The sequence below is a fragment of the Pyricularia pennisetigena genome, chromosome 2 (genome assembly GCF_004337985.1).
Source record: "Pyricularia pennisetigena strain Br36 chromosome 2, whole genome shotgun sequence".
Lineage (NCBI taxonomy): Eukaryota > Fungi > Ascomycota > Sordariomycetes > Magnaporthales > Pyriculariaceae > Pyricularia > Pyricularia pennisetigena.
In genome coordinates this window covers 2,836,839-2,860,942 of record NC_043741.1, presented here as the reverse complement: position 1 = coordinate 2,860,942, position 24,104 = coordinate 2,836,839, and the positions used below count along the sequence as shown (strand labels likewise).

Here is a 24,104-nt window from a genome sequence, read left to right as displayed (position 1 = left end):
TATAGTACAGTTTGCTCCTTCCTGCTCTCTTTTATTTTTTTTATTATTTTTACTGTTATCATTTATTATTAACTTCGTTATCAAAGTTACTACCTGTTATGGAAGTCTGCCATGGCTGTGCCTTTCTTGGCTCCATTATGTCGATGCGTCTGGGTATGGGATTCTTTTGGCCCCATGCTGTCTTTCCTGTCAGGTTCTCTGTTTTGCATCTCTTTTTCTGGTTCCAGTTTATCTACGTAACCAGGCACTACCCATCTTGGGTAAGTCCCTACCTACACACACACACACACACACACATCCAATTTCTCTTTACCGCACACCACTAATTACTGGCCGCTTTAATCCCTACCTCTCTCTACCTTACCAGACTAGATAGGCCCACTCGCTCTACTCAGTCGAGCCCTGGGATCTCTTTTTCCTTTTTTTTTTTCTTTTTTTAAATTATTCTTCAACTCTTCACACCCATACACTTCTCCACTGTCCGGGTGTCTCTTGTGTGTTATCTTCCCTGCCCACCCATCTTAGTCTAGTCTGGATCTCTTGCTCTGCCTGTTGGGCTCTCTCGCTTCCCCTTGCCTCATACTTTCCTTTACCATCTGGTCTGTCCACACTTTATTACCCGACCCCGCGACCCCAGTCAGCCCGCATTCTGCTAGATAAGATCCTCCACCCTGTCAGTCAGGCAGTTTCCCCCATGTCCATGGATGGTGTTTGCTGTTTGAGTTTTGTATGCGCAGTCTCGTCTCAACAACGGTCGATCCAGGCTTTGCCCAAAGGAGCGCTGCCTGAACACCTTGGCATAACGGATATTGGGTCATTCCCTGTCCACGATTGTTTCTGCCACACCGTCCACTTGCCTCAACGGTAATCTGTCTAGCTCTGGGTCTCTTTTTCTGCCACTCGTCTCTGATGCTATATCTAGACGTCTAATTTCCCCATCTTCACATCGACTTGGCACCCAGATTCCCATCTCCAAGCCGGTCTTCCTACTTAAAGATCCTTTGGACCCCACGGCGCCAGGGTTACAAAAAATACAACTGAAAAATATCAACAGCTTCTACCATATTTACTTCTGCCATATGAGAAGGCACAGGACACGAGAGTGACCTATTCTTACAGAGTGCCATCCCACATTGTTCGGATTTTTTTCTTTTTTTTTCTTTGGAAGAACACCTCCGCAACTCTTGTTCTCTTTCATCCAGAGTAACAGTCATTCCTGTCGAGGTCTAGACTGTCTCTTTGCTCATAAAAAATCACATACATAAACAGCCGGTCCGCCCCCCGACTCTACTCAAAGCTCGGACTGTACATTGGCCGAACTGCAGTCCCATATTAGGTACCTAGACACCATCCATATCACCCAGTCAGGTCTTACAGTACGGCACGGTCCTCTCTCAACCCGTCACCAACGAGAAACGTGCCAAGGACTTTGGTGGCACAGAAGACCGTCATCGCAACTTGGATTTCAACCCACCACCCACCCGTCGGTCTCAACTCAAAAGACAAATCTTTAGCCGGATCCAGTCAATTTCCTCATTTGGCATATACACCCAACTTTATCAGCTCTTGAGACTTTGACTTGAATTTCATTGTCGAGAACACACCAACACCACAGTTCAAATGTCGACAGATAGCAGCTTAGTCGACAACATGGCTAGCATCAATAGCGGCAAAGGTGCTAACGATGTGAGCCCAGCCCTTTGCGAACATTATGCTGGACCATTTTCTCGTTTGGATAGGGTACATTTCGACTTGCTATACTGGGTTTTGTTTGGCGGAAACATCCTCCTTCTCTCATTTGTATCATTCTGGTACTCACGGTGAGTATTTTGCTCTCATCTTTGGAAAGATGCACCCTCGGAGCCTTGACAGGCTTTTTTTTTTCTCCGCCTCTTGATGAATATAAAAACATTTGATACTAATAAGCTACTATCAACAGCACGAGCGAACGCACAAAAGACCTTAGGAGCGACGACTCCAAATTTCGCTACCTCCATCTTCGATGCCTCTACGTCAGTGCCTCTTGCGCCTCCGTCTCTGTCGTTATGGTCGTCATTGAGGTGTACGCGCTTTTGGCCCTGCAATTCTGCGACGGCGAGGATCTCATGTCTCTCTATTGGGCCACCTGGACGATGCTACAGTTCGGATCAGTCATCGCCATCTTCGGAATCATTTTGCACATGGCCCTGGTGCTTCAGGGTCACGACCGACCGCCGTGGGCATTGGCTCTGGGAACGCCAGTTCTGGTGGTTGCCGGGTTGGGTAACTTGGTCAATTCGATGCTTCACCGCAAGGGCACCAAGGTCATTGAGCGCACGAGGAGCCGAAGCAGGGCGAACAGTAAGGCTGGGAGTCTGTCTATGAGCCAGACGTAAGTGCACCCTGCCTGGTTTTTCTTTTCTTTTCCCAGCCACCCTTGGATCCCTTTCCCGTTGCCCCCTGCAAGCTCGGGACTTGGAGAGTCACTTTGGTCTTCATTTTCCATACGCCCCTGCCGCTTCAGCAACGGTGGCTTGCTATGTGGTGGGGTTACGTGAAATTAAAAGCTCTTGTTTCTGGGTACCGATTGGGTAGAGATGAGCAGCTATCGGCATGGCTCTTATCATCATCCCTTTGCTAGCCTCACCCCCTTTCGTCCATCAACGGATCGCAATGATCTTGGCCAACACGCCATTTAAAATCGCAAGCTAACAGCATTTATCCCTTGATAGACCAACAATCCGCGACGAAAGCGTAGAGGCCCTTCCCAGGCGCCCATCCCCACAACCGCAAGCAGGCACTCCTCTGCTCCAGCAAGCCGCATTCGTAGGAACCGCGCCCGACGGTGGGATCATTATCCAATTCTCTCAGTCCAGCCCGGATCTTGAGTGCCGCGGCAGGCTACTTTCCAGAGACAACGACGGGCGAGTTATGGTCTCTTTCAGCCGCGACAAGGTTATGTTCGCAGACGAGCAGCCGCTACCGCAGCAACAGCCACCGAAGCCCGCCTTGGTACAACAACATGGCACATCAGAACCCTCGTCCTCGTCATCGAGCCCAAGGAGATCAATCATGAGGGGATCTAACAACCTACCAGACATGCCGCCCATGTCGGATCTAAACATTGGCGCGCCGGCGCCACCGTCTAATTCTGCGAGACCATGATGAAAACCAAAAGAATGGACAGATTCGTTAGTTATGGACGGCGTTGGTTCTTGGCAATCTGTTTTTTTTTTCTATCCTGGGCGCATTACGGAGTACGGTATAAATTTGGGAAAGCGAGAAAGGGCAGGATAGGGATCACCCCGCTACCCTCGAGATTTGATTTTTTTTTTTTTTTTTGGTTTATATTTTCTTCCTTGGCTTCCTTTCTTTTTTTTACTCTTATCAAGTCATATATCTGCTTTTTATATAGTGACGAAATGCGTGGTCATTACTAGATGAGAAAGGAAAAGGCATCACTTGTGGGGAAATATGCGGTAGACAGATTTCCGGATGGCCTTTTGTTTTGCTTTCTGTTCTTGTCTATATTCCCGGGTTTCAATAATGCGAACACTCAATAAATTTACTCCTCCTTTTTTTTTAGTTACAACCGTCCTGGGGTCAATATGCATATGTGGCTCTGTTGCCGATGATATGTTTGGCCGCTTCGTTCATCCGAGTAGGCAAACTTTGTATTTGATGCAGGTAATCATTACTACGTATGAACTGGAACTCGAGTTCGGGTGGTGTATTACCGGGTAGGTTGACTCGGGTCGTTTGTAAGCCATTAAACTCTGAGCAGGTGGTTTCGTATTTGGATTTTGCTGCAGGTCACCGCATGACTGCCCACCCTATACTTGACCTGCCGTTTTCTCCTGCATTAGATTCATACGCAGTATATCGAAATCCCTGGAATGCCATGTTTGAAGCCGAGGGGGGGAACGAGAATACTGGTGTTAAAATTCAAACGACTGCGCCGCATTCGTCTATACTTTTGTTATTTTAGTTTTATCCTTAGGCTTTTTTTTTCTTGTCTTTCTGCAAATAACGTACACGATCCCAACGGCCGGAACAAGATCAATTTGCATGTCCCGTTTCCCTCGTGACATGATATTCCATGCTTCGGGATGTTTTATGTCCAAGAGATAAACTACGTAAATGAAGACAAGCCGCGTCACCGTTCTTTCTTTTTCTTGGTCGTTTTTACTCTTTTTTTTTTCTTTTCTTTTCCTTACTTTTTTTTTTTTGCTCTTATTGTCTGGTACAAGTTACATCACACATACACACACACACGTACAAACACACAGACGATGGCAAACACATGCCCTCCTCCCTTGCCCCTATCGCCAAGACTCGGCGTACCATTCTTTTTTTTTTCTTTTCCCTCGACGTTGATGTCAATTTAGACTAAAACCACACCCCACCCCCCCCCCCCTCCTGGTATAACCGGAACGCTACTGTGCCATGGCTAGTGCCGAACTTAATGCAAATGGTAAGGCTTGGCGGGAATGCCGGAAGCCAAGGATCGACTCGTAAGGCAGTAGCAACGTAATTGTTCACTCTTTTTTTTTGGTTGTTTCGTTTCTGCTTTAACAAGATAACGTGATATTCCCTCAGACCTGAGTGTTTTTTTTTTTTTAAATGTCCGATCCCAAAATCAGCTTATTTGCCAATTGGGGGTTTCTGTGACGAGGCCCTGGTGGCTGTGATTTTCATCGTGGCTTAATTGTGAGCGTACGACAATTAATTACCTTGATCTGGGCAACGGGTTCGGCACACATGTAGAGGCAAGAGTGAGGCTTGGTTTGCGCTTGATAGTTGTATCGATCACAACCTCACAATGTGCAGATCGACAACGACATTTTTTTTGACTCAAGCCGAAAGAATCCGCTAAATCAGTTTGAATGTATCTATCCGTTGTGTGTGTGTCTCTCTTTTTTTTTTTTTTTCTTTCTTCGTTCTCAACATAAATAATTTCCGTGTCACTAGGCAACTACGGGTTCCATCCGTTTCCCGGTGGTTACACAGAAAAGGAGGGTTTACGTTGGGTCCGCGAAAGGAATGCACAAATGCCACGAATGATCAAGCTGTCAAGATGCACGTTTCTGTTTCCTGCCCTTACCTCATCTTTCCATCTATCCTGCCAAGATTTTAGCTTTGGTGTTTTATTTTTTTATATTTTTTATTATTATTATTTCTTCTCTCGCTTCCCGTGTACTCCTTCCCTATCTAAGCCACTTAGCACAAACCAACCAACGAAACAGAAACCCAACCGGCCGGGTTCGGTGGCAACCAAAACCCGTTTGTGTAATCGTACCATGGCTTGGTATGTACAAAAAAAAACGAAAGAAACAGGTGTCAGGCGAGAGGAACGAAAGACAGATAGGACAAAGAAGAAAAAAGTACAAAAAAGAAAGTAAGGCTGAATCATCCTCGTGCTCGACAACGTGACTTTTACTGGCTCTTCAAGCCCAAATCAAGCCAGTCAAGCAAGCTTTTAGCTCGTTTCCAAGATGTTTTCTACTTCTAGTTTCAGAAAAAAAAAAAAAACAAAGAAACGAAAGAATCTTATCTCAACACGGACGGCAATCTTCCCCGGGACTGGGGGCCACGGGGCAGTGCAAATCCAAAAGCAATTAAGAGATAGGGTAGACAAGGGGCGGATGCCGAAAAAAAACCCTTCTACCTATGGCAGCAAAAAAAAGAGAGAAAAAAAAAGCTATCTATCATTCTTTTTTTTTCTCTGTGCGCAAGTGTCACAGACGCCAAGTCTTGTAAGCGACGCCTCGTCCCCCTACCTTCCATCTTCCCTTCCCAGGTGTAAGTCTCGTGATGGTTTCCTTTTTCGGGGTTTGCTTCTTTTCCCTTTCCCGCTGCCACCCTTTTTACTTCATCCGTATGTGACCCATCCTTTGCCCCATCTATCCCGTCTCGTCGGTAGTTGGGAAAGAAAACCTTCTTTTTCTCTTCTCCAAAGGCTTTTTTTTTTTTGGGTTTTTGGTTTTTGGTTTTTGGTTTTTCATTCTAAACCCCCCCTCCTCTTCCTCAATGACCACGCCAAGCCCATCAAATTACCGAATCCCGTCCGCCACTTACCGACACGGCGGTGTGCCATGCTTTTTTTTGGTTTGGGGGGCGGGTTGTTTGTTTCTACACACAACTCCTAAGACAATTGTCAAATCTTACGACCCCCCCTTCCGGTCAGCTGGGGAGGGGAGTAAGGTTGTCTTAGCCCCCAGACACGGGTAGAGTTCATCTGCCAAGAATCGTACTAGAAGCAGAAGTAGGCACCCAATAGAAGGCCAAAGAGAACTGAGAAAAGATAAAGGGGAAAACGACGATTTGGCACTTTTCAGGGTCATGTCCTGGATCGGGACGAGCCACGTCACAGGAGATGGCTTGGGCAACTCAAATCCGACTGGGTTAATGCAATGAACTCGGACGATCTAAAACTAATCTAGACTAGCCTTTGGGTAGCCATGGTCGGCAGTACCGCTCCGTACCCCCCTCCTCAACACTATGCCCTCTCGTGTTGAGAGCTACCCGGTGGAACATTGTGCTCCCCTGGTTGCGCCACGCGCTGTGCTGTGATTATCAAGATAAGATAGTTCCCCTTGGCTTGGGATCTTGTGGGTATATATGCCTCGCACTATGGACCAGCATGAGGGTAAATATTGATATTAATCCATCTCCCGCCTTTTTTTCATTTTTTTAGTCACCCCTCAACCAGATTTTCGACCACTTAAAAAATTAAAGAAAGAAAGGGCTCTTGGCGACTAGTCGCCGTTTAGCTTAGGCCGTTATTTAGCGCTCCGTCCTCAATGCCGGCAACGCAACTTCTACCGCCTCAACGGCTTGGCGCGAGGTCAATGACTTTTTACCCACCCGGCCGATAGATTTTCTTTCTGCCGCCCCCTTCTCCAAGCGCCACCCTACAGCCTGGCTCGTCAAGAAAATTCACCGGGCAACACTCCCCGCCCTGCCGACCTGTAGTATCTCACCCGTGTGCCTCTCGTCGCTCCTGAGCACCGGCCAAGACGCAACATCTGCCTTGACCAGGTTCACCTCGAGCTTGGTGCCCAAGATCTTATACGTCGACTTTTCCGGGTCCACGGCTGCGTAGAGAGGCACCTCCGTCCGGTAGCGCGTGGTGTCTGCGGTTGGCAGATCCAGACTGATGGACTGTGTGTTGAATATGATCTTTGCACGGTCCTTGTCGATCTTTTTGAGGAAAAAGGACGCGATAACTGTAGTTGCAGTTTGGTAGTAATCGTGCCTAATGTGGGGGGGTTTTTTTTTGTCAAGTTAGATGGGAGCGAAAAAAACAGACGTCAGTGTACAGACACGAAGCCTTGGTATAAAACACAAGAGGGAAAAGAAGGACCGACTTGGCGCCTTTGCCGCAGCACAGCCGCGTAGTCTCTGCGTCGCCCCTCCGTGCGTAACACCGGCCTCCGTGGTTGTGGACGGTCGGTGTGTCGCGGCGGACGCTTGGCAGATCGGCTGGTCTAGTGCTTGGCATGGCCCGTCCTCATGTCTTATCGCAAGAAGGAGGCAAAAAATGACAATCTAGACCTGTGCAACACATGAGGAACTTGTGTGTTGTACTCCGCAAGAGACTCACCTGACCGATTCCAACAACTGCTCACCATCCCCCGCACCATTAGCGCCGGCCCCCTTCTTCTTGCCGCCGCTGCCGACGAACAGGTGCCTACCCTTGGTCGCGCATCCCTCAATTTTCATGAACTGGTCAAACTCAAGCACGCGCCGCTTGCAGCAACTGTACCCCTTGCTGCCCTCGTGGAAGATGGGCACACCCGGGTGGTGGACGCACTGCTCCCCTTCCCTCGAGGCACCCTTCTTATAAGTTGCGCCACAGCCCCTCCGCCTGCAAGTCTTGCCGTCCGGGATCTCTAGCGCCGGGTCATCATCCTCCGACTCGGGCGGCGGTGCGGGCGCCTCTGCCGGTGGGGTTGCCGTGGCGGAGGCTACGGGGACGCGGGGCACTGCGGGCGGTTGCGCGGCAGCGGCGGCGAGCGTGGGCGCGTCTTCCCGGGCTTCCTTCTTTTCAATCTTTGGGGGCAGGTCCGTGGTGGAGTGGCGGCCTTGGGTACAGGGGGGAATGGACATGAACTCTTCAAAGGTCAAGACGCGCGGTTTGCAGCACTTCCAGCCTGCCGTTGGGAGGTGGGGGTGGTTAGACCAGACATGATATCCATAAAATCGAGAAGAAAAAAAAAAAAAAAAAAAGCCAAATATAAAGCCAAGCAAGACCAGACATCACTTAAGCTTACCTTTCTGTCCCTCGTGGAAGACAGGAGGACCAGGATGATAGTTGCATCCATCCTCTTCTCCGTCGGCATAGGTCTTGCCGCAACCTTGATGGACACACTTGAGCGCCATTGAGAGTGGGTTGGAAGATGGGGGCTGGTCAAAGTTGGTAATTTGTTGAATGCAGATCGTAGATGTTTATGATGCTCAGGTCAGTGGTGTCTTGGTTGCTTAGGAACCTTGGTTTGAGGTAGGTTTATAGTGCTTCAAGATAGAAGGGGCAAATCCCGCTTTTTTTTTTTTTCGCATGAGAGAGAAGTGACGATGGCAATTGAGTTGATTACCTGCAGCTCGAAGGAGCTTTGACTCATATAACAAACAATAATTGGCAGTGGAACGAGTCCAATGACACTTTGATGTTTCCTCGCTCTCTCTTTTGCGGATTCGGTTTTTCTCTCGAATCCAAAAAGTTCGGAGAGCTTCCAGAATCTCTCGAGTGCTACTTCGTCATTGGAGAGGGGCAGCAAGCATCTGGGTGCTGACAAGGGTCCACTGCCGCGGGGATGGAGGGATGCCGCTAAGCCCAAATGGAGCTACGAACCAGGGGTCCCTTGTAGCGACTCGAACCGCAATTTTGCTTTGAGCTTGCCTGCCTTGAAGGGATTCACAAGTACGCTCATTGGTGAACAACCAGCACCGCTCTCAACACCAACGCGCAAAAAACAAACAGAAAGTAGAGCAGAGCAAATCCCAGCGATGCGCGCAACAAGTCGTCTCTGGCAGGCCTGCCGCATCACGCTCTTTACGCGCGAGAACTGCGGCCTCTGCACAAAAGCCAAGGCCACCCTGTCCACCGTCTGGGACGCTCGGCCTTTCGTATATCGCGAGGTCGACATTGTTAAGCCCGAAGCCAAGTCATGGAGAGACCTCTATGACTTTGACGTTCCCGTTGTAAGTCGGATGCATGTTCATTTTCCATGTTTACTACCACATCTCGCCTGAAACTTGACTGACTGGACTATCGGCAAGATTCACGTCAGCAAGGCTGATGCGCCAGAGGAGAATCCCCAGCTTTCATCCCGTGCCTTGAAGCTGATGCATCGCTTCACCCCGGACGAGGTCCAGGCCAAGATGGATGCCGCCGAGGAGGCCTAGAATGTGCCATCTCCCAAAATAACATTCACTGGCTGGCCATTGGATCTCTAATTCATTCCATGTGTTTGTTTGTTTGTTTATTTATTCATTTATTTATAATTCTTCGACTTCATCTCACAGTCACCTTTATCAAAACACTGTAATCGCCGCCACCGGAAAAAAAACCTACGGCCATCCAACATAGCGGAAACATCTGAATGATATTAGCCCGAACAATCTCACTGTGTCTGATAGCAGCCTGATTATAAATGAATGCGTCCTCAATGCAAGTGGAAGTTTGATTCTTACTCCACAACATGGACATGATCCGTCTCTCAAACACATTCCCATGACAATTCCGCCAACATGCCGTTTAATATCCACCCTTCGCTCCCGGCTTACCCTCTCCCCTCGCAACCGCAACCCTCTCTTCCATCGTCCCCATCAGCGCCGTCAGATCTGTCGCGACGCTGATCATGCCCCAGCCAGCCTGGGCGCAGCTTCTTGCCATCTCGGGACTCGTGCAAAAGATGCCGCTCACGACGCCGGCCCTCTCCGCCGCGACCCTGACGCTCTCCACGGCGTTGCTAAGGTCCTGGCTCATGACGCCGTCGAGGATCGGGTGCCCGATGTTGTTGCCGAGGTCAAACGGCCCGACCAGCACGACGTCGACGAGCGGCGCAATCTCGGCAACCGCCTCCAGCGCCTCCCGCGTCTCTATCTGCACCATCGTGAGCAGGCTCGAGTTGGCAGACTGCAGGTACGTCGTCATGGACGGCGTTGGCGAGAAGGTCTGCATGGCGAAGGGGGAGCCGAAGCCTCGAGTCCCCTCGGGCGGGAACTTGCACGCCGACACGAGAGTTTTGACCTCTTGCACCGTTCTGATCAGCGGCACGAGGATCTGCGATATATTTGAATGTTAGTTGTCGGCTGGATTGGACAGGGGGAACGATCATCAAGGGGGTGGGGCAGAGAAAGTTGAGCTGTACCCCATGGGCTCCAGTATCAAGAGCCCCTGTATCATATGCATGTCAGCCCCTCGTGTATTGTAGTCCTGATCTCGTGAGGATGAGGACCATATCCAAGGCGTCTAGTGAGTGGTTTGCCTTTCAACAAAACAAACCGTACGTTTGACCATCCACGGTTGAAAGTCTGGTATCCGCACAATGGGGGAAACCCCAACGGCCGCGATGGCAGGCACAGCCTCGTGCATGGCCGCATCTAGTCACAATACCACATCAAGAAGTCAGCCATGGGCGATGCACCTGGCAATACCTTGGGGATGTGATGAAGTTGCTGAAACGGCGGCATTCCCTGGCGAATCCCGCCCTAAAGAAAAAAAAAAAACGACTTGCCGTCGATGTTTCCGTGTTCACAGTCCACCATGACCCAGTCGATGCCCGGCGTCCTGGCAAGAGCCCGCGAGATGTTGGAGCCCGGCAGCATCTGCCAGAGCCCAAAGGCGGGCTTCTTTGTCATAAAGGCCTGCTTGAGGCGGTTTGCTTGCTGCATTTTCGACATTGACGGTGTCTGGCACGGTGGAGGGGCAAGGTTTCAGACAGAGCTCGGGAGGAGACCTGGTGGAGGATTGAAAGATGTTATGAGAGGAATTGGGGAGATCTAACCTGACAGTATAGAGAACAAACGCTGGTGCAAAATCCATTCCTCAGACCAAGACGCCCTCAGGCAAATCCATCCCGTATCGTCATACATGCGGGGTAGGATATGTGGACGTGGACCTCAAATCCCCCCCGCTCAGAAAATGCAGACATCAGACTTGCTCAGTTGAGAGGGTATCATGGCACGTACAAATGAGTATAATAAAGTCTCAAAGGCCGACTTGGGTTGAAGAAAATAGGTAGATAGGTAACTCACCGAGTTGCCCGAGTCTCTTGTTGATGTGACTGCTAACAGCTGATAGGAGTAGCAGACAAAGGCGAATAACGAGAGCATATACAATATTTATGAAGTTGTCATCAGCCTCAGATCACCAGAAAATATCGTCTCACTTCTAGCAGGCACTTAGAACTGTCAGATTACACGTCGCGGTAGGTTCATTACTATCTATTCCATCCATTACAGAACTCTCCCAACGTGACAAGATGCGACCAGAAAACCCCGGCAACTCAAAATGCGAAACGCTTAGACAGTTAGCACTCCAATAAAACTTGTTGCCTAGGTATGCGGAAAACAATGGTCTCGTTACAGAAAGACGAACAAGAGGTATATCCACCCAAACGAGAATCCGTGAGAGAGCAAGCGGCATGCTCAAAGGTTAACCATTGGCGGCACACTTTGATGTTATAACAAAAATTCGACAGAGCAGCCGCCCAGAGCAACCAACTGATCTAGAACCAGGGCGAGGAAACCCGCTTAAGAACATTGTTGCTTAAAAAGGAACGACTTAGACGCGCTGCAAGCTGCAAGCCAAAATGAGGGGAAAAAAAAAAAAAAAAACAATGCTTTAGGAACGCCCGCAGACTCTAGCAAACCGAAATGAGGAAGGTGAAAAAAAAAGAGAAAATGAGGTGGGAGTTGGATATTGGCAACCTCCGGTCATATGAAAAAGTCCTGGAAACTTGATGTCAAGAAAAGGAGAAAAGAGGAAACAGAAGAAAGTTCCATCTTAGCTCCATATTTCGGAGAAGAAGATGAAAAATGCAAGCCCCAAAAAGATTTGACATACCGTCGTCCCTCATGTAGATCCCATGCATGCATCGCCTGTCGCTTTAGCCCTGGTTAGCTGAAACCGCCACCACTTCTCTCATCAGGCCACCACGCTCCTGCCCATGCTTCCCCACCTGAACCGCCTCAGCGTGCCAGTCCCTTGCACAATCTCGCGCCCGCACGAGCCCGTCGCGTTGCCGCTGCGGCCCACTCCGCCAACGATCGCACCGGCACCCTCCTGCCGGCCGACCTCCCTGCCAATCACGTAGCCAGCGCCGAACCCGACGACCGACACCAGCACCACCACTCCGGCGCCGACCACCCACGTCATCAGAGTTGGGCTGATATAGTACGTCGCAGCGACTGATAGGTGATCTGTAGCCGACTCGGAAGAAGTTTTCTTCTTCTTGGTCGCCCTCCCAGGCCCTGATGCCGACTTTTGCGATCGCTTGCTGACCTTGTCAGCGCTGCGCTCTGATGTTGACGACGGCGTACGCGTCACCGAAGGCTGTGCCTGCGCCTGCGCCTTTGAGGGCTCCGGGGGAGGCGTCGTTCGTGGAGACACGTCCGGGCCGCGCATGAGCTCTGCCTCGGGCACGAGCCGCAGCCCCACCGGCTGCAGAGCAGCCGCGTTGGACGAAGGGCCTGCGACTACAGCCTCAGGCTCGCCGTTGCGCTTGGGCAACGCCCGCGCCGCGGCGGCGCAAGACAACAGCGTTGTCAGAGACGCCCGCAGTGCCGCATCGTTGTCTTCCCTGTAGCTGGGCGACATGAAGTTTGGCCGTTGGTGCGAGCCCCGCGAGTACGACGACCGCCTACTCCGGTAGCCCGAGACGCGCTCGTGCGGGTTCAAACTACTGCTAGAATACGAGGGCGTCGAGTGCCTATGGGTGAGGTGGCTGGGAGGGTGTGAGAAGGCATTTGGCTGCGGCCTGAAGACCGGTGGGGCAGGCCGTCCCAGCGCAGTGGCATTCTCGTCGCCCGAATCGTCATCGTCGTCGTCGTAACCTGATGAGGGATTCTCCGCGGTCGTGGCTGTCTGCTGCCGGGACCCCAAGTGCAAGGGGGATGTATCCGACTCGCTCTCTGTGCCGATGTCCTCCTGGCTACTTGTGTTGCCCCGTGCAGCGGTGTGGCTGACCAGATACGACTGCGGCATGGTGCTTCTGTTGTTAGTTTGGCTATGGGGTTGGCGGTTGTGTGGTTGATGTCGGCGACGATGGACGCGCAGACCGGTTGTGATGATCTCGTCGCCGATAGATGAAAGCGACGACGACGATGGCTGTGAGGCGATCTCGACCCAAGATTCTGAAGCTTGGCCCGTCAGCGGTGAGTTGTTGCGAGTGGGCGGGGCAGGTAGCCTTTCGCATCCGCTCCCTTGTGCGAACTGACCATCATTACGACGCCTCTGTGAGGACGCTTCTACTGTGTTGTTATTCATGGGATTGTTGCCCGCATTTGCGGTTGTCCTCATATCGGAGTTGATCATCGGGTCGGTGCATGGGACGGTGGCGTCATCAGGCCGTCGCCCTTGGCTGTCGAAGTAATCCATTCCGATAAACAACCAGCGGAATTACAGATGGCGGAGAACTGAGCAAATGAAAACAAAAGACTGGTGAGAGCAGAAGAGGATTAATGAATCAGACAAGTTGGTTTTCCACCGGTGGCTGGTAAAAGCACAAAAGAGAGCGAAACGGCAAGATGTTGGGCTTTGACCTCCGCCTATGCAGGGATCTTTGTTGATTGTCGATAGAAGCCCCGCGCAGAGTCCGTTCGTTCAGCGCCTTATCGCAACGGTAACGACGTGATCGACTGGGGTCTGTTGGTACGTAAGCGGGGAAATCAGTCCTAGTCTGGTCTGATCTATTCCCAGAAAAAACCGAGGCTTTCTTTTGATAGCACTGTCGTCCTGGCATAAACATGCAAACAACTCTGCAAAATTAAAGATGATAAAAAAAGAGAAGAAATTATGAAGGTAATGGAATGGTACAGGGAGATTGATGCGAGCGCATAACCAAGTACAAGAGGCAGGCAATGCAGAGGCTAAATCGCTCCCAAGTCAAGGGATGGATGGGCTGGTTAGCCTGTGGTTGGCCAGCTGCCCCTCTGCTGAGCTTTGTTGTTTCTTTGTCCGGGGCCGTCCTGTTTGGTTTCCTGCGGCGCACGAAGGAGCGGTATGCACTACTACCGGGGAGTGGCTACCAAGAAATATGCAGGTGTCTGGATTCAAATCTTGACGGGGTGCGGGAAAGTGGGTAAACTTTTTGGAGCCGTCAAGCCCGTTTACGACGTTAAAGACGGTGTGTGATGGATGGAGCCAAGCGATGGGTCGATGCATCATCCATCAGTAACCAGTGAAGTGACTGAGTGGGACAAGGACATCCGTCTGGGGATCCGCTCTTCGTCCAGCGGCTTGTTCAACCCGCCAAACCCACGTTTGTGTGGGACAACCACTGGTTCCAGGCACAGGGTCGTCCGTCCGTTCATCTGCTGTCCCTTCGATTGTCTGCTGAGCAAGTTTGAGCTTGCTTTGATTTTTTTTTCGTTTCTTTTTTTTTTTTTTGCTGCCGTGAAAGAGTGGCTTTGACTAGACCAGTATAGATCAAGGACCTCAAAGCTGCACGAAGGATGGATGTAGTTCTGTCAATGATGGTCAATTGTTTCACCTACATTCAATCATTAGACTAAATGGATAAAGAGTGTTGCGACGCCATAGTCACTCCTGACATCTTCCGCCCCTTTTCTCGCGACCCCCAAACGCCCTCGTGACCTGGATTGTCTATTTTTTGTTTTGTTTTGTTGAGAACGCGTCTTGCACTGGAATAGTATTAATCAAACAAATATTGGCATTGCAGGTAGGGTCAAATCTGGTAAAAAAATGGACGGCAAGTCCTTGTCTTGCGGCCCGGAGGGGGGATCCCCTTGCTCCATCGAATCAGCTGGCAAATGCGGGGAATGTGCAAGACGAAGAGGCTGTGGTGCTGTGCCCTGCTGAGTGGTCAGGCGGATGACTTTGGAATCAGGCGCACCCCATTACACTTGTGTCAACCTGATTGAGACGAACTGAGGTGGTGGCCAAGAACGAGGAGTCAAGCAAAGGATGAAAATGACATTTTGACAAGGTACAAGAGCACGATAAAATCCGAACACGGAAATCTTGAATTTCGCAAACTTGGACAGGAAACTTGGGATTCAGAGCACCTTACCAAGCATGCATATTCAAGAGAGATGGTTAACCGCGTTACACGACAAGGAAAATCTGATAGATGCAAGGCTAGCAAAAGCAAACAAACGCATATATGCCTACGCAAGTTCCATCCACCATGGACCCACTATTATGAGCTAGCAGAAGCGGTGCATCATGATGGCTGCCACTTGGCACGCCATCAGAAAACTGACTGCTTTAAGTTTGTCTTGCAGTATCGCAATGTCACGCACAGCATAATGCAGATCCACGAGTGAGCTCATAAGTAAAGACTTTTATTACACACCCAACGCCTTTTAAAATATGTAAAAACCCATATTAACTACGAAATAATGCGCAAGCGTTCTACTTACCGGCTGGAAACCAGGACAGTGGACGACGAGGTATCAAACAGAACCAGAGAACGAATCCGGGAAACTGACAGGCCGGGAATTAGATAGCACAGAAAGACAGCGGAATTCTGAACCATCCATCCGTAAATGGACGTCCAAGTGGACACGCACCCAATGTGCGAAACCCCCAGCTGTGTGAGAGTTGAGGTATCAAGACACCCTCGAACCAACAAGCCGACATGAACCGGAAGCGTGGTCCACCTAATCGAAGATGCATGAACCCTTAGCAGGATTTACAGCACTTGTCGAGAGGTTTCGTACCAGCCTCGCCAATCAAGAGCCCACAGTAACAAGGGAACCCATCATTGCCTCTGGGCGACAAGCGCTTCGAGGAGAGCCTTTTGTTGAAGAAGCCAGCCAATTTGTCTCGCATGGAGCCAAAATCCCACAGATAGTATCAAGCCCTCGGGTGTATCGTTCTGCCGCCGACACCTCAAAAGGTGTCGGCGGACTGTAATCCCTCAGTGACCCGGCCCTCAAGAGGGCTAGGACATTGCGAATCCGACAACCAACTAAGCCCACACTAGGTGTGAACTGAAGCCCTCTGGGTAACTGTGTGCGGCGAACACGTTTAAAACGTGATCTTCTTGCCCTGGAATCCACCACCGCCGCGGCTGCCACCGAAGCCGCCACGGCCACCACCGCGGCCACCACCACGACCGCCACCACCACGACCTCCAAAGCCACCACGGCCACCGCCGCGACCACCGAAGCCACCACGACCACCACCACGGCCGCCGAAACCACCATCCTCACGAGGAGGCCTGGGGGTAGAGTAGTCCAGGCGACAGTTACGGCCGTTGATGGACTGGCCGTTGAGCTGCTCGAAAGCACTCTTGGCGTCCTCAATAGAGTTGAATGTAACATAGCCGAAGCCCTTGCGACGACCAGTCTCCCTATATATGGGTTAGTTATGAGCACCTGCAAGGCGAATGTGCATGTGTATCGTGCGGGTTACTTACTGCTCAGTAGGCAGGCGAAGACTCTTCACCTCGGCGACCTCGCTGAAGAAAGCGCCAACGCTATCCTCGTCGGCGTCGAAGGGTAGGTTGCCAACAAAGAGGGTGTCACTCTCGGGGCTAACGGTGTCACCGTACTTCTTGGCACGAGCCCCTGCAGCGTCGTTGCTGTTGGTGGCCTTGCCAGTAGAGAAGTCGACCTTGATCTCACGGCCGTCGATGAAAGCACCCTGCTTCTCGCCGTGAGCCTTCTCGGCCTCCTCAGGGGTGGCAAAGTCAACATAGCCGAAGCCCTTGGACCTGCCAGACTCCCTGTCGGTAATGACACGAGCACTGGTGACTGTACCACAGAACTTGAACTCCTCGGCCAGCATGGCATCGTCGACGTTCCAGCTCAAGTTGCCAACGAACAGTGTTGAGGGCTTGTCAGACTCCTCGGTCTTGGTCTTCTTAGCAGGAGCCTCCTCATCTTCCTCAGCCTTGCGCTTCTTGGAGGGAGCCTCGGTCTTGGCCGGCTTCTCCTCCTCTTCATCATCTGAGGAGTCAGACCCAGAGCTGTCAGAGTCCTCGTCGGAATCAGAGTCGGAGTCGGAGTCGGAATCAGCCTGTAAATAAGTGGAGTAATGTTAGCGGATGTTATTTTTATCGGAAGGCACAGTATATATTCGTACCTCTTCCTTCTTAGCCTTCTCAGTCTTAGCCGGCTTGGCCTTGGCATCAGAATCGCTCTCATCCGAATCAGATGAGTCGGAGTCAGAGTCCTCATCAGAGTCCTCATCAGAGTCAGAGGACTCCGACTTCTCTACCTTCTTGGCAGCGGCCTTCTTGTCGCCGTTGGTGGAAGCCTTTTCCTTGGGAGCGGGCTTGGCATCGGACTCGCTGTCAGAAGAGTCGCTGCTGTCGGCCTCAGACTCGGAGGAAGAGTCAGAGTCGGAGGACTCGGCCTTAGCAGCCTTCTTGGTCTTGCCGCTGGTGGCGGCCTTGGCAGGCTTCTTCTCCTCAACCTCAGACTCGGAGTCGGAATCGGAGTCAGAAGATGAGTCCGACGCATCGCTATCGCTGTCAGAGTCGGACGAGACCTCGACCTTCTTCTTCTTGTCCTTCTTGGTAGCCTTGACGGCGATGTCCTTTGCAATCTTCTTGGACTTGGCGCTGCTGGTCTGCGATGGCTTGGTCACGCCAGCACTCTTGACGGCAGGCGCCGCCTTGGTGGCCTTCTTGGACTCCTTAACCTTGCCCATTATGATTAATAGTGTAAAAAGTTCCTCGAGTATGAATCTATCCGGTTTCAAAGGGCTCTTTGTCGCAAAACAGGGAAACGGAAGAGACGAGGGTAGGACAAAGTAAGACAGAAGTTATGAAGGAAAGAGGAGGAGGGAAGTTGCGAAACTCTGCGCGACCTAGGCTTTTGTAGCACACGGAGGCGAGAAAAAAAAAATTCTGCCCACCCTTTTTTTTTTTTTCTCAGGCGCGGTGAGCTCCAATTCCCATGCAACCAAGTCGCGAGGGTGGTCGGAAAGCGGGGCTTCCATGCACGTTTGGTCCCTCATGCAGGGAACTGCTTTAATAGCCGATCACACCCTGGCTCAAACGCTTCACCGACTGTCTTACCTACCCTGAACTTATGGAGTTGATTATCTAATCGGAAGCAGAGCATCGTGCACAGACATCATGAAGCTCTACCAAGTTGGATCAATCGGCATCATAGCCAACGTCGCCGCCGGTAACAGCACCACCAGTCCGCTCGACGACCTTGCACCTCCCGGACGAGCCCAATTGAGACCGTTCACGTCGAGCCTTAGCGCAGCTTTTTTTCTGCACCAGGAATTTATTGTTCTTCATTCGTCGAGTCGCCAATCAGCACCAACACGATGCCGACGCCCGAATCCGCCGCGTTCCTGGCCAAGAAGCCCAAGGTGGCGCCGACCTTTGACGGCGTTGACTACGACGACAACAAGGCGCTCAAGGCGGCGCAGGACGCCATTGTCCGCGAGCAGTGGGTGCAGGTCATGATGGGTCGGCTGATCCGCGAGGAGCTCGGCAAGTGCTACTACAAGGAGGGCGTCAACCACTTGGAAAAGTGCGGTCACCTCAGAGGTATGTTGAGCTGTTTCCCATATGCACGCATGATAGAAAGCTTCTCCGAAGGCCTGATGCTAGGTATGTTTCTCGGCTACTAACTGTGCAATTGCGTTTTGCAGAGAGATATCTACAGCAGCTTAAGACAGCAAGGGTCAAGGGCTACCTATTCGAGCAACAAAACTACATTGAGAAACAGGAGAAGAGCGCATAAGGATGTGGTCTGATTTACTATGGAATAGGAAGGGAATTTCTGCAATTGAATACGCTTTGTCCCTACCTAGATAGACAAGGAATAGCGATTCGGTTCTAAGGAGCGCATTTGAGTGATTGCAAGTGATTATAACGTGTGCAGACCAACAGTGCTATCTTTCCACATGATGAAAAGTGCTCCAAAACCAATGAGAGCAAACCATTGGATTGAATGTAGTGCAATTAATGTTAGAATTAATCATTTTGAATCGGAGGTTGAATTTCATGCCGGACACGGAGCCGGGTCCCGCTTTGAGCCGAACAGACCCAATCGCCGCGCCGTCAAAAATTTCCCCTAACGCGACTTTGCACGCTGGAGCTTCCCAAACTCCGCTCGGCACTTGACCTCACCACAACACCCATACACACTCTTTACGCCCCAACTGACAACACCCACGGCCCACGGCCTCAAACGACACGATGATATGCAGGACGTGTCTCCGTCAGGCGGCCCGCTTGCCGCACAGGACATTACCGATAGCTCGATCATTCACAACCACGCTGCGACCTCTGAATGCTGCCGCCGCCGCCCCATCACCGGCCACTGATGCGGCACCAGCATCAGAAGCGCCCGCCGAGACTGCAGCGAACGCAACTCCGGTCTTGTCTTCCTGCCCCAAGGGCACCATCCTCAAGGGTCTCAACTACTTCAAGGACCGGTCCGACCCCGTCGCACTGGCCGACGATGCATACCCTGCTTGGCTGTGGAACTGCATCAGCGTGACCAAGAAGGCGGCTACCGTCGACGCGGATGCCGGAGCGGATGAATTCTGTACGTTTGTAACGGTCTCACACACACACACACACATTTTTACCGCTTTCTTTCTTCATTTGGACTGCTTTGCGACTTATATCCCTCGAAAAGAGAAGGGGGAGAAAAAAAAATGAAGACAAGCCAACTAACCATCAACAAAACCCCCCATCGCAGCAAAATCAAAAAAGCAGCGTCGCTTGGCAGCCAAGAAGCAGCGCGCCCTCGAGGCCCAGCTCCTCGCATCCGGAGACCTGTCCGCACTGGCCCCCAAGATCCCCGTGCAGCAGCAGTCCATCAACCTGCCCGGCGCCGAGGACGGCTCGGTCGAGTCCGCCGTCGAGGCCGCCCAGACGCGCGAGGCGCTCCGGTCGGCCATGCGCAAGGAGCGCAAGGCAAAGATCAGGGAAAACAACTACCTCAGGTCCATGTGAGGTTGAGACGAGGCCGGGTTTGTTGGGCGGTGTTCATTTGCCCCAAAAAGGCTAGTCTTTTGCCCTGGAGGTTGCCTGGTTCGTTCGTCGGGGTGACTACATTGCTCCTTCTGTACTATCATGCAAAAGTTTATTACTGTTGTATTATCATGTCAATAGAGCATCCGTATATTTGGATTTGGTGCCTTCTTAGCAAACATTGGGGGTGCTGAAATAGGACCATCTTTCATTGTTTATTAATTGATTTCTCTTTTCATTTTATCTCATTAAGGTATTGTAAAGAGGGTGAGCCTCGATGAATGCAGGTCGCTATCATATCCAGTGTCCACAGCCGGGCCGTCTAGTACAACCATTTACTCCGTATGTACGCTGATCCACCATGCGTGGTTGATGAAAACATGCTTGTACCTTGCCGCAGTCCTTCCCAGTCCAGTTCGCTTGCTTGTTGCCAGTTAACAATATACAGAATACTTCGTCTTGACCCTCACCCTTAGTCCTCCTCTGACACATCGCCTCCGTCCTCGTCCTCGGAGCCCTCGGCGGCGGCGGCCCGCTCGGCAAGCAGGCTTTCCAACTGCTTCTCTGCGCTCTTGAGCGACTGCTGAAGTCTCGCCTTGAGAATGGGGGCCTGCACGGATAATATCTTGGCCTTGATCTGCTCGATGGCTGCACGAGCGTTGGCAATCTCCTCGTCCTCGTCCTCCTTCTCTGCAGCCTCGGCCTCGGCGGCGTCATCACCTTCTTCGCCACTGTCGGCATCCTCCCCGTCTTCGTCGTCGCCAGATTCCTCCGCGGGTGTTGCAGCTTCAGTCTGGGTTGGAGCAGGCGTTTCGGCCACGGCGTCATCCTCGGGCGCCTCGTCACCACCCATTCCCCGCTGCTCCTCTTGTACCAGCGCCTCGAAGAACTCGGCTTCGAGGTCCAGATTATCGTCCTCGTCGCCACCCCGCTCGAGCATCGGGTCGACGTCATCCTCCTCACCCTCGGCGTCCTGCTCGTCGTCGTGCTCGGGACTTTCTGGACGTCCATCTTCACCGATGGTCACGATCTCGTAGCGAGTAGATACAGCCGCCTCATCGGCAGCTTGGAGACGCCTGAGCTCGGCCTCCTTGTCTTCAATTTCCTTCTTGGATAGCCGCTTACGGAAGCGACGGTTGTAGACGTCATGCAACGGCGGCGTAAGTCCGTGCGGCCACTTGTGCTCCTTATCCCTAGTAATAGCCGGCAGCGGCGCCGTTTTTGCCTCGCCCTCGTCCTTGACTTTTTTATAGATCAGCAACATCTGGCAGATATCTGCCGACTTCATAAAATCCTTCTTGTTGAAGCTTTTCATGCTTTCAGTAATAGTGGGGAGATCCAGTAACACGGCGGCGTAAATGTTGCTGCGAATACGCACGACAGCGCGCCTGTTATCTGTCCCCGGGAGCCACTTCAGTCCAAATTGTGCCGCGGCTTTATCTTTGTTGTTCAGATTGGCTCCGGTCGGCGGTCCAATGCGGCCCTGTTCGATCATCTGCGTGAGGTATTCGAGGTCCTCCTCGACGCCGCCTTCGTACCGCAGGATACATTGCTCCTCCACGACTGGGTCGACTTCGCGGCCCTCCAGCTCCGAATCGTAACCATCTCCGTTGGGGCGTACAGGGACGTGACCCTTGTTCTTGACCTTGACCTTGACGGCAGGCGACGTGGGGGTCTTGGGGTTGAGTTTGATGCGCTTCACTGATTGTGGGAGGGCGACTTCATCGTCACTAAGAGCGTCGTCCTTAGCCCGCTTCTTTGCGCTCGGTTTGGTGACGCGGCCAGCCTTGGTCTTCACAGGGAGTTTCGGCGCCGATGTGGAAGCAGCCGGCTTGTCTGAGGGATAGGCTGGTTGGCTGATCTCTGTGGCTGGGGTAGCTGGTTGAGACTTGGTGCCGACCTTGAACTTGATTTTAGATTTGCTCGCAGTAGCGGGCGAGTCGGTCACAGTGGGAGTCGCAAAGTTGCCATTATGAGCGGTCGGAGTGGTAGCAGAGGTGACAGTCGGGATTCCCGATGAGCTGCTCACTTTTAGCTTCAGCTTTGGCTTAGCAGGCACAGGAGTCTGCGATGGTTGATCCATTGTGGTTGTGGTCGAGTCGATGCAAGTTTTCCGATGCGAACCAGTGCCTTGGATTGCACGACCGCGTCTGACGGTAGTGGTTTTTTGTTGTTGTTGTTGTTGTTTGCGTAACGAAGTTTGCAATACGGCAACAATGTGATGGGGAAGATGAGAAGAGCTTGTCCCAAGGAGTCACCTCAGGGTGGAAGCGACTGCCTTATTTTATACTCCAACATGAGCGGCTCTTGATCTGGATATTGATGCTACTGCATATGCACTCATTTGCCTTTCCGGTGTTTGCGGCGTTGACCAGGCGAGTCGCGTTCGATGTAGCTAAATTGCGAAAATGTCGAGTTGGTGGTGTGTAATTCAAGGTTGAGACTTGCAGATGCAGGATGATATGACGCAGATTTGGTGGTCGTCAATGCGATGCAGTCCGCAACAGAGAGAATAAAGTGCAGTGGGGCACGCGCGTCGCGTCGGATCTCTAATGGTAAATTAGATTGTCATGGAGAGGAAGATTTATTCACCAGAAGATTAAATACAGAACATGGAAGAAACCGTCAAATCAAGCAGGTCAAAAATTTGCCATTTACACCGAGTGTCTGTTCCATCCTATCTGTTCGTATTATCAGTTTGTAGCCAGTCGGAGTCATCTTGTTAAATTAAGTTGTAGACTGAGGGTAATTGTAGGTGGTAACCAGATGCTCCTTTGATTGGCTTTTGATCTTAAGTACTGCTTCGCTTGGCACCTTTGAACCAGGGTCCACCCCAATGCACCTTTGAGCTCAAGAAGCTTCGACCTCCGAACACCTCCCACCCGCGCATTCAGGAACCTTGCGCACACCCTGATCACAACATCAAACCCTCCCAACAGCGGTTCCCCGAACATGCCACCACCACTTTCAAAACCAACCCAATAACCAACCGCCGCAAAGCAAATAGCCGTTTGCTCAGAAACTAGCCATGACACCACCGGCAACGCTGTTCCACGCCCTCCTGCGCCCCAGCGTCCTGCAGATCCTGCGCGCGACGGGCTACCACTGCACGCGCCCGGCCGTGCTCGACTCCCTCACCGACCTGGCCGCCAACTACCTGCTGGCCCTGTGCCGCGCCGCCGCTCAGCACACCACCGACGACGTCGCGCCCGGCCTGGCCGAGATCCGCATGGCTCTCGAGGATGTCGGCGCCCTTGCACCGGAGGACGACGATGTCCAGACCGTCCAGGACTTTATCGACTGGTTTGCGGGTGCGAGGAACGCCGAGATCAGGAGGATCGTTGCTGATGGCGACGCCGAAGCGCCGGCTGATTGGCTTACTGGTATGTTTTTTTTTTCTTTTCTTTTTTTACGGTATGATGGGGAGCGGGGTGTTTGTACACCATCTATAAATGCAGGAACGTTGCTGATGAAAACATCTGCAGCACTCAAACAGAAACACAGCAAAACGGGTGACGATTCAAAGTTCCAGGGGACGTTGCTAGGAAAACCCAACGAGCATGGCGAAGTTCTCGTCGAGGGCGGCAACTTCGATACGATACAGAGCTGGTCAGAGCACAGGAAGAAGAGCAACGTCATGACGCCGCCGCCGTCCCCACCGCAGCACGAGTCCGGATCCAGGCCCTCAAGTTCTGGTCTCAGCTCATTAGGTGATGGGGATATGGACTTTGAGATGGGCGGCAGCAGCGCAACACCCGCGGGTGACGTGACTGCTAGCGCCATGGCCGTTGATCCATGAGGTTGAACCGTACGAGAGGCTTAGATGGCAGGAGGATTTTTTTTTTTTTTTTCTGTGGGCTTTTTTCTGCGGGCCTACTGGCTCCTAGAGGGCATTCGACATATTTCAGGCATGCACAGCGACGGCGTCTGGGGTTCACATTTGATTTTGGGTTTCGCTTCAGGGGCAGGTTAAATCTAACA

General features: G+C 51.8%; 9 protein-coding genes across 9 annotated transcripts; 4 read left to right on the top strand and 5 right to left on the bottom strand.

The window, feature by feature from the left end:
• Positions 1-1,620: 1,620 nt before the first annotated feature.
• On the top strand, positions 1,621-3,144 carry PpBr36_00780 (uncharacterized protein; the record flags this gene model as incomplete). Its single annotated transcript, XM_029887970.1, has 3 exons — positions 1,621-1,820; positions 1,940-2,371; positions 2,712-3,144. 3 exons carry the CDS (start codon positions 1,621-1,623, stop codon positions 3,142-3,144), a joined length of 1,065 nt encoding a protein of 354 aa, XP_029751168.1.
• Positions 3,145-6,918: 3,774 nt separating this feature from the next.
• On the bottom strand, positions 6,919-8,364 carry PpBr36_00779 (uncharacterized protein; the record flags this gene model as incomplete). The annotated part of the gene is made up of 3 exons (XM_029887969.1): positions 6,919-7,237; positions 7,586-8,135; positions 8,256-8,364. 3 exons carry the CDS (start codon positions 8,362-8,364, stop codon positions 6,919-6,921), a joined length of 978 nt encoding a protein of 325 aa, XP_029751674.1.
• Positions 8,365-8,988: 624 nt separating this feature from the next.
• Positions 8,989-9,387, top strand: PpBr36_00778 (uncharacterized protein; the record flags this gene model as incomplete). The annotated part of the gene is made up of 2 exons (XM_029887968.1): positions 8,989-9,183; positions 9,262-9,387. 2 exons carry the CDS (start codon positions 8,989-8,991, stop codon positions 9,385-9,387), a joined length of 321 nt encoding a protein of 106 aa, XP_029751673.1.
• Positions 9,388-9,739: 352 nt separating this feature from the next.
• PpBr36_00777 (uncharacterized protein) lies at positions 9,740-10,896 on the bottom strand (the record flags this gene model as incomplete). Its single annotated transcript, XM_029887967.1, has 4 exons — positions 10,743-10,896; positions 10,495-10,587; positions 10,356-10,381; positions 9,740-10,267 (listed from the first exon to the last, which is right to left on the bottom strand). The coding sequence occupies exons 1-4, from the start codon at positions 10,885-10,887 to the stop codon at positions 9,740-9,742; spliced, it is 792 nt and encodes a 263-aa protein (XP_029751678.1). The 5' UTR covers positions 10,888-10,896.
• A 1,237-nt stretch (positions 10,897-12,133) lies between these two features.
• PpBr36_00776 (uncharacterized protein) lies at positions 12,134-13,585 on the bottom strand (the record flags this gene model as incomplete). The annotated part of the gene is made up of 1 exon (XM_029887966.1): positions 12,134-13,585. The coding sequence occupies one exon, from the start codon at positions 13,583-13,585 to the stop codon at positions 12,134-12,136; it is 1,452 nt and encodes a 483-aa protein (XP_029751677.1).
• A 2,616-nt stretch (positions 13,586-16,201) lies between these two features.
• Positions 16,202-17,830, bottom strand: PpBr36_00775 (uncharacterized protein; the record flags this gene model as incomplete). Its single annotated transcript, XM_029887965.1, has 3 exons — positions 16,202-16,526; positions 16,593-17,194; positions 17,261-17,830. 3 exons carry the CDS (start codon positions 17,828-17,830, stop codon positions 16,202-16,204), a joined length of 1,497 nt encoding a protein of 498 aa, XP_029751676.1.
• A 630-nt stretch (positions 17,831-18,460) lies between these two features.
• PpBr36_00774 (uncharacterized protein) lies at positions 18,461-20,105 on the top strand (the record flags this gene model as incomplete). Its single annotated transcript, XM_029887964.1, has 3 exons — positions 18,461-18,686; positions 19,402-19,692; positions 19,849-20,105. 3 exons carry the CDS (start codon positions 18,461-18,463, stop codon positions 20,103-20,105), a joined length of 774 nt encoding a protein of 257 aa, XP_029751675.1.
• Positions 20,106-20,595: 490 nt separating this feature from the next.
• PpBr36_00773 (uncharacterized protein) lies at positions 20,596-22,206 on the bottom strand (the record flags this gene model as incomplete). The annotated part of the gene is made up of 1 exon (XM_029887963.1): positions 20,596-22,206. One exon carries the CDS (start codon positions 22,204-22,206, stop codon positions 20,596-20,598), a length of 1,611 nt encoding a protein of 536 aa, XP_029751682.1.
• Positions 22,207-23,151: 945 nt separating this feature from the next.
• Positions 23,152-23,922, top strand: PpBr36_00772 (uncharacterized protein; the record flags this gene model as incomplete). The annotated part of the gene is made up of 2 exons (XM_029887962.1): positions 23,152-23,506; positions 23,582-23,922. 2 exons carry the CDS (start codon positions 23,152-23,154, stop codon positions 23,920-23,922), a joined length of 696 nt encoding a protein of 231 aa, XP_029751681.1.
• Positions 23,923-24,104: the final 182 nt, after the last annotated feature.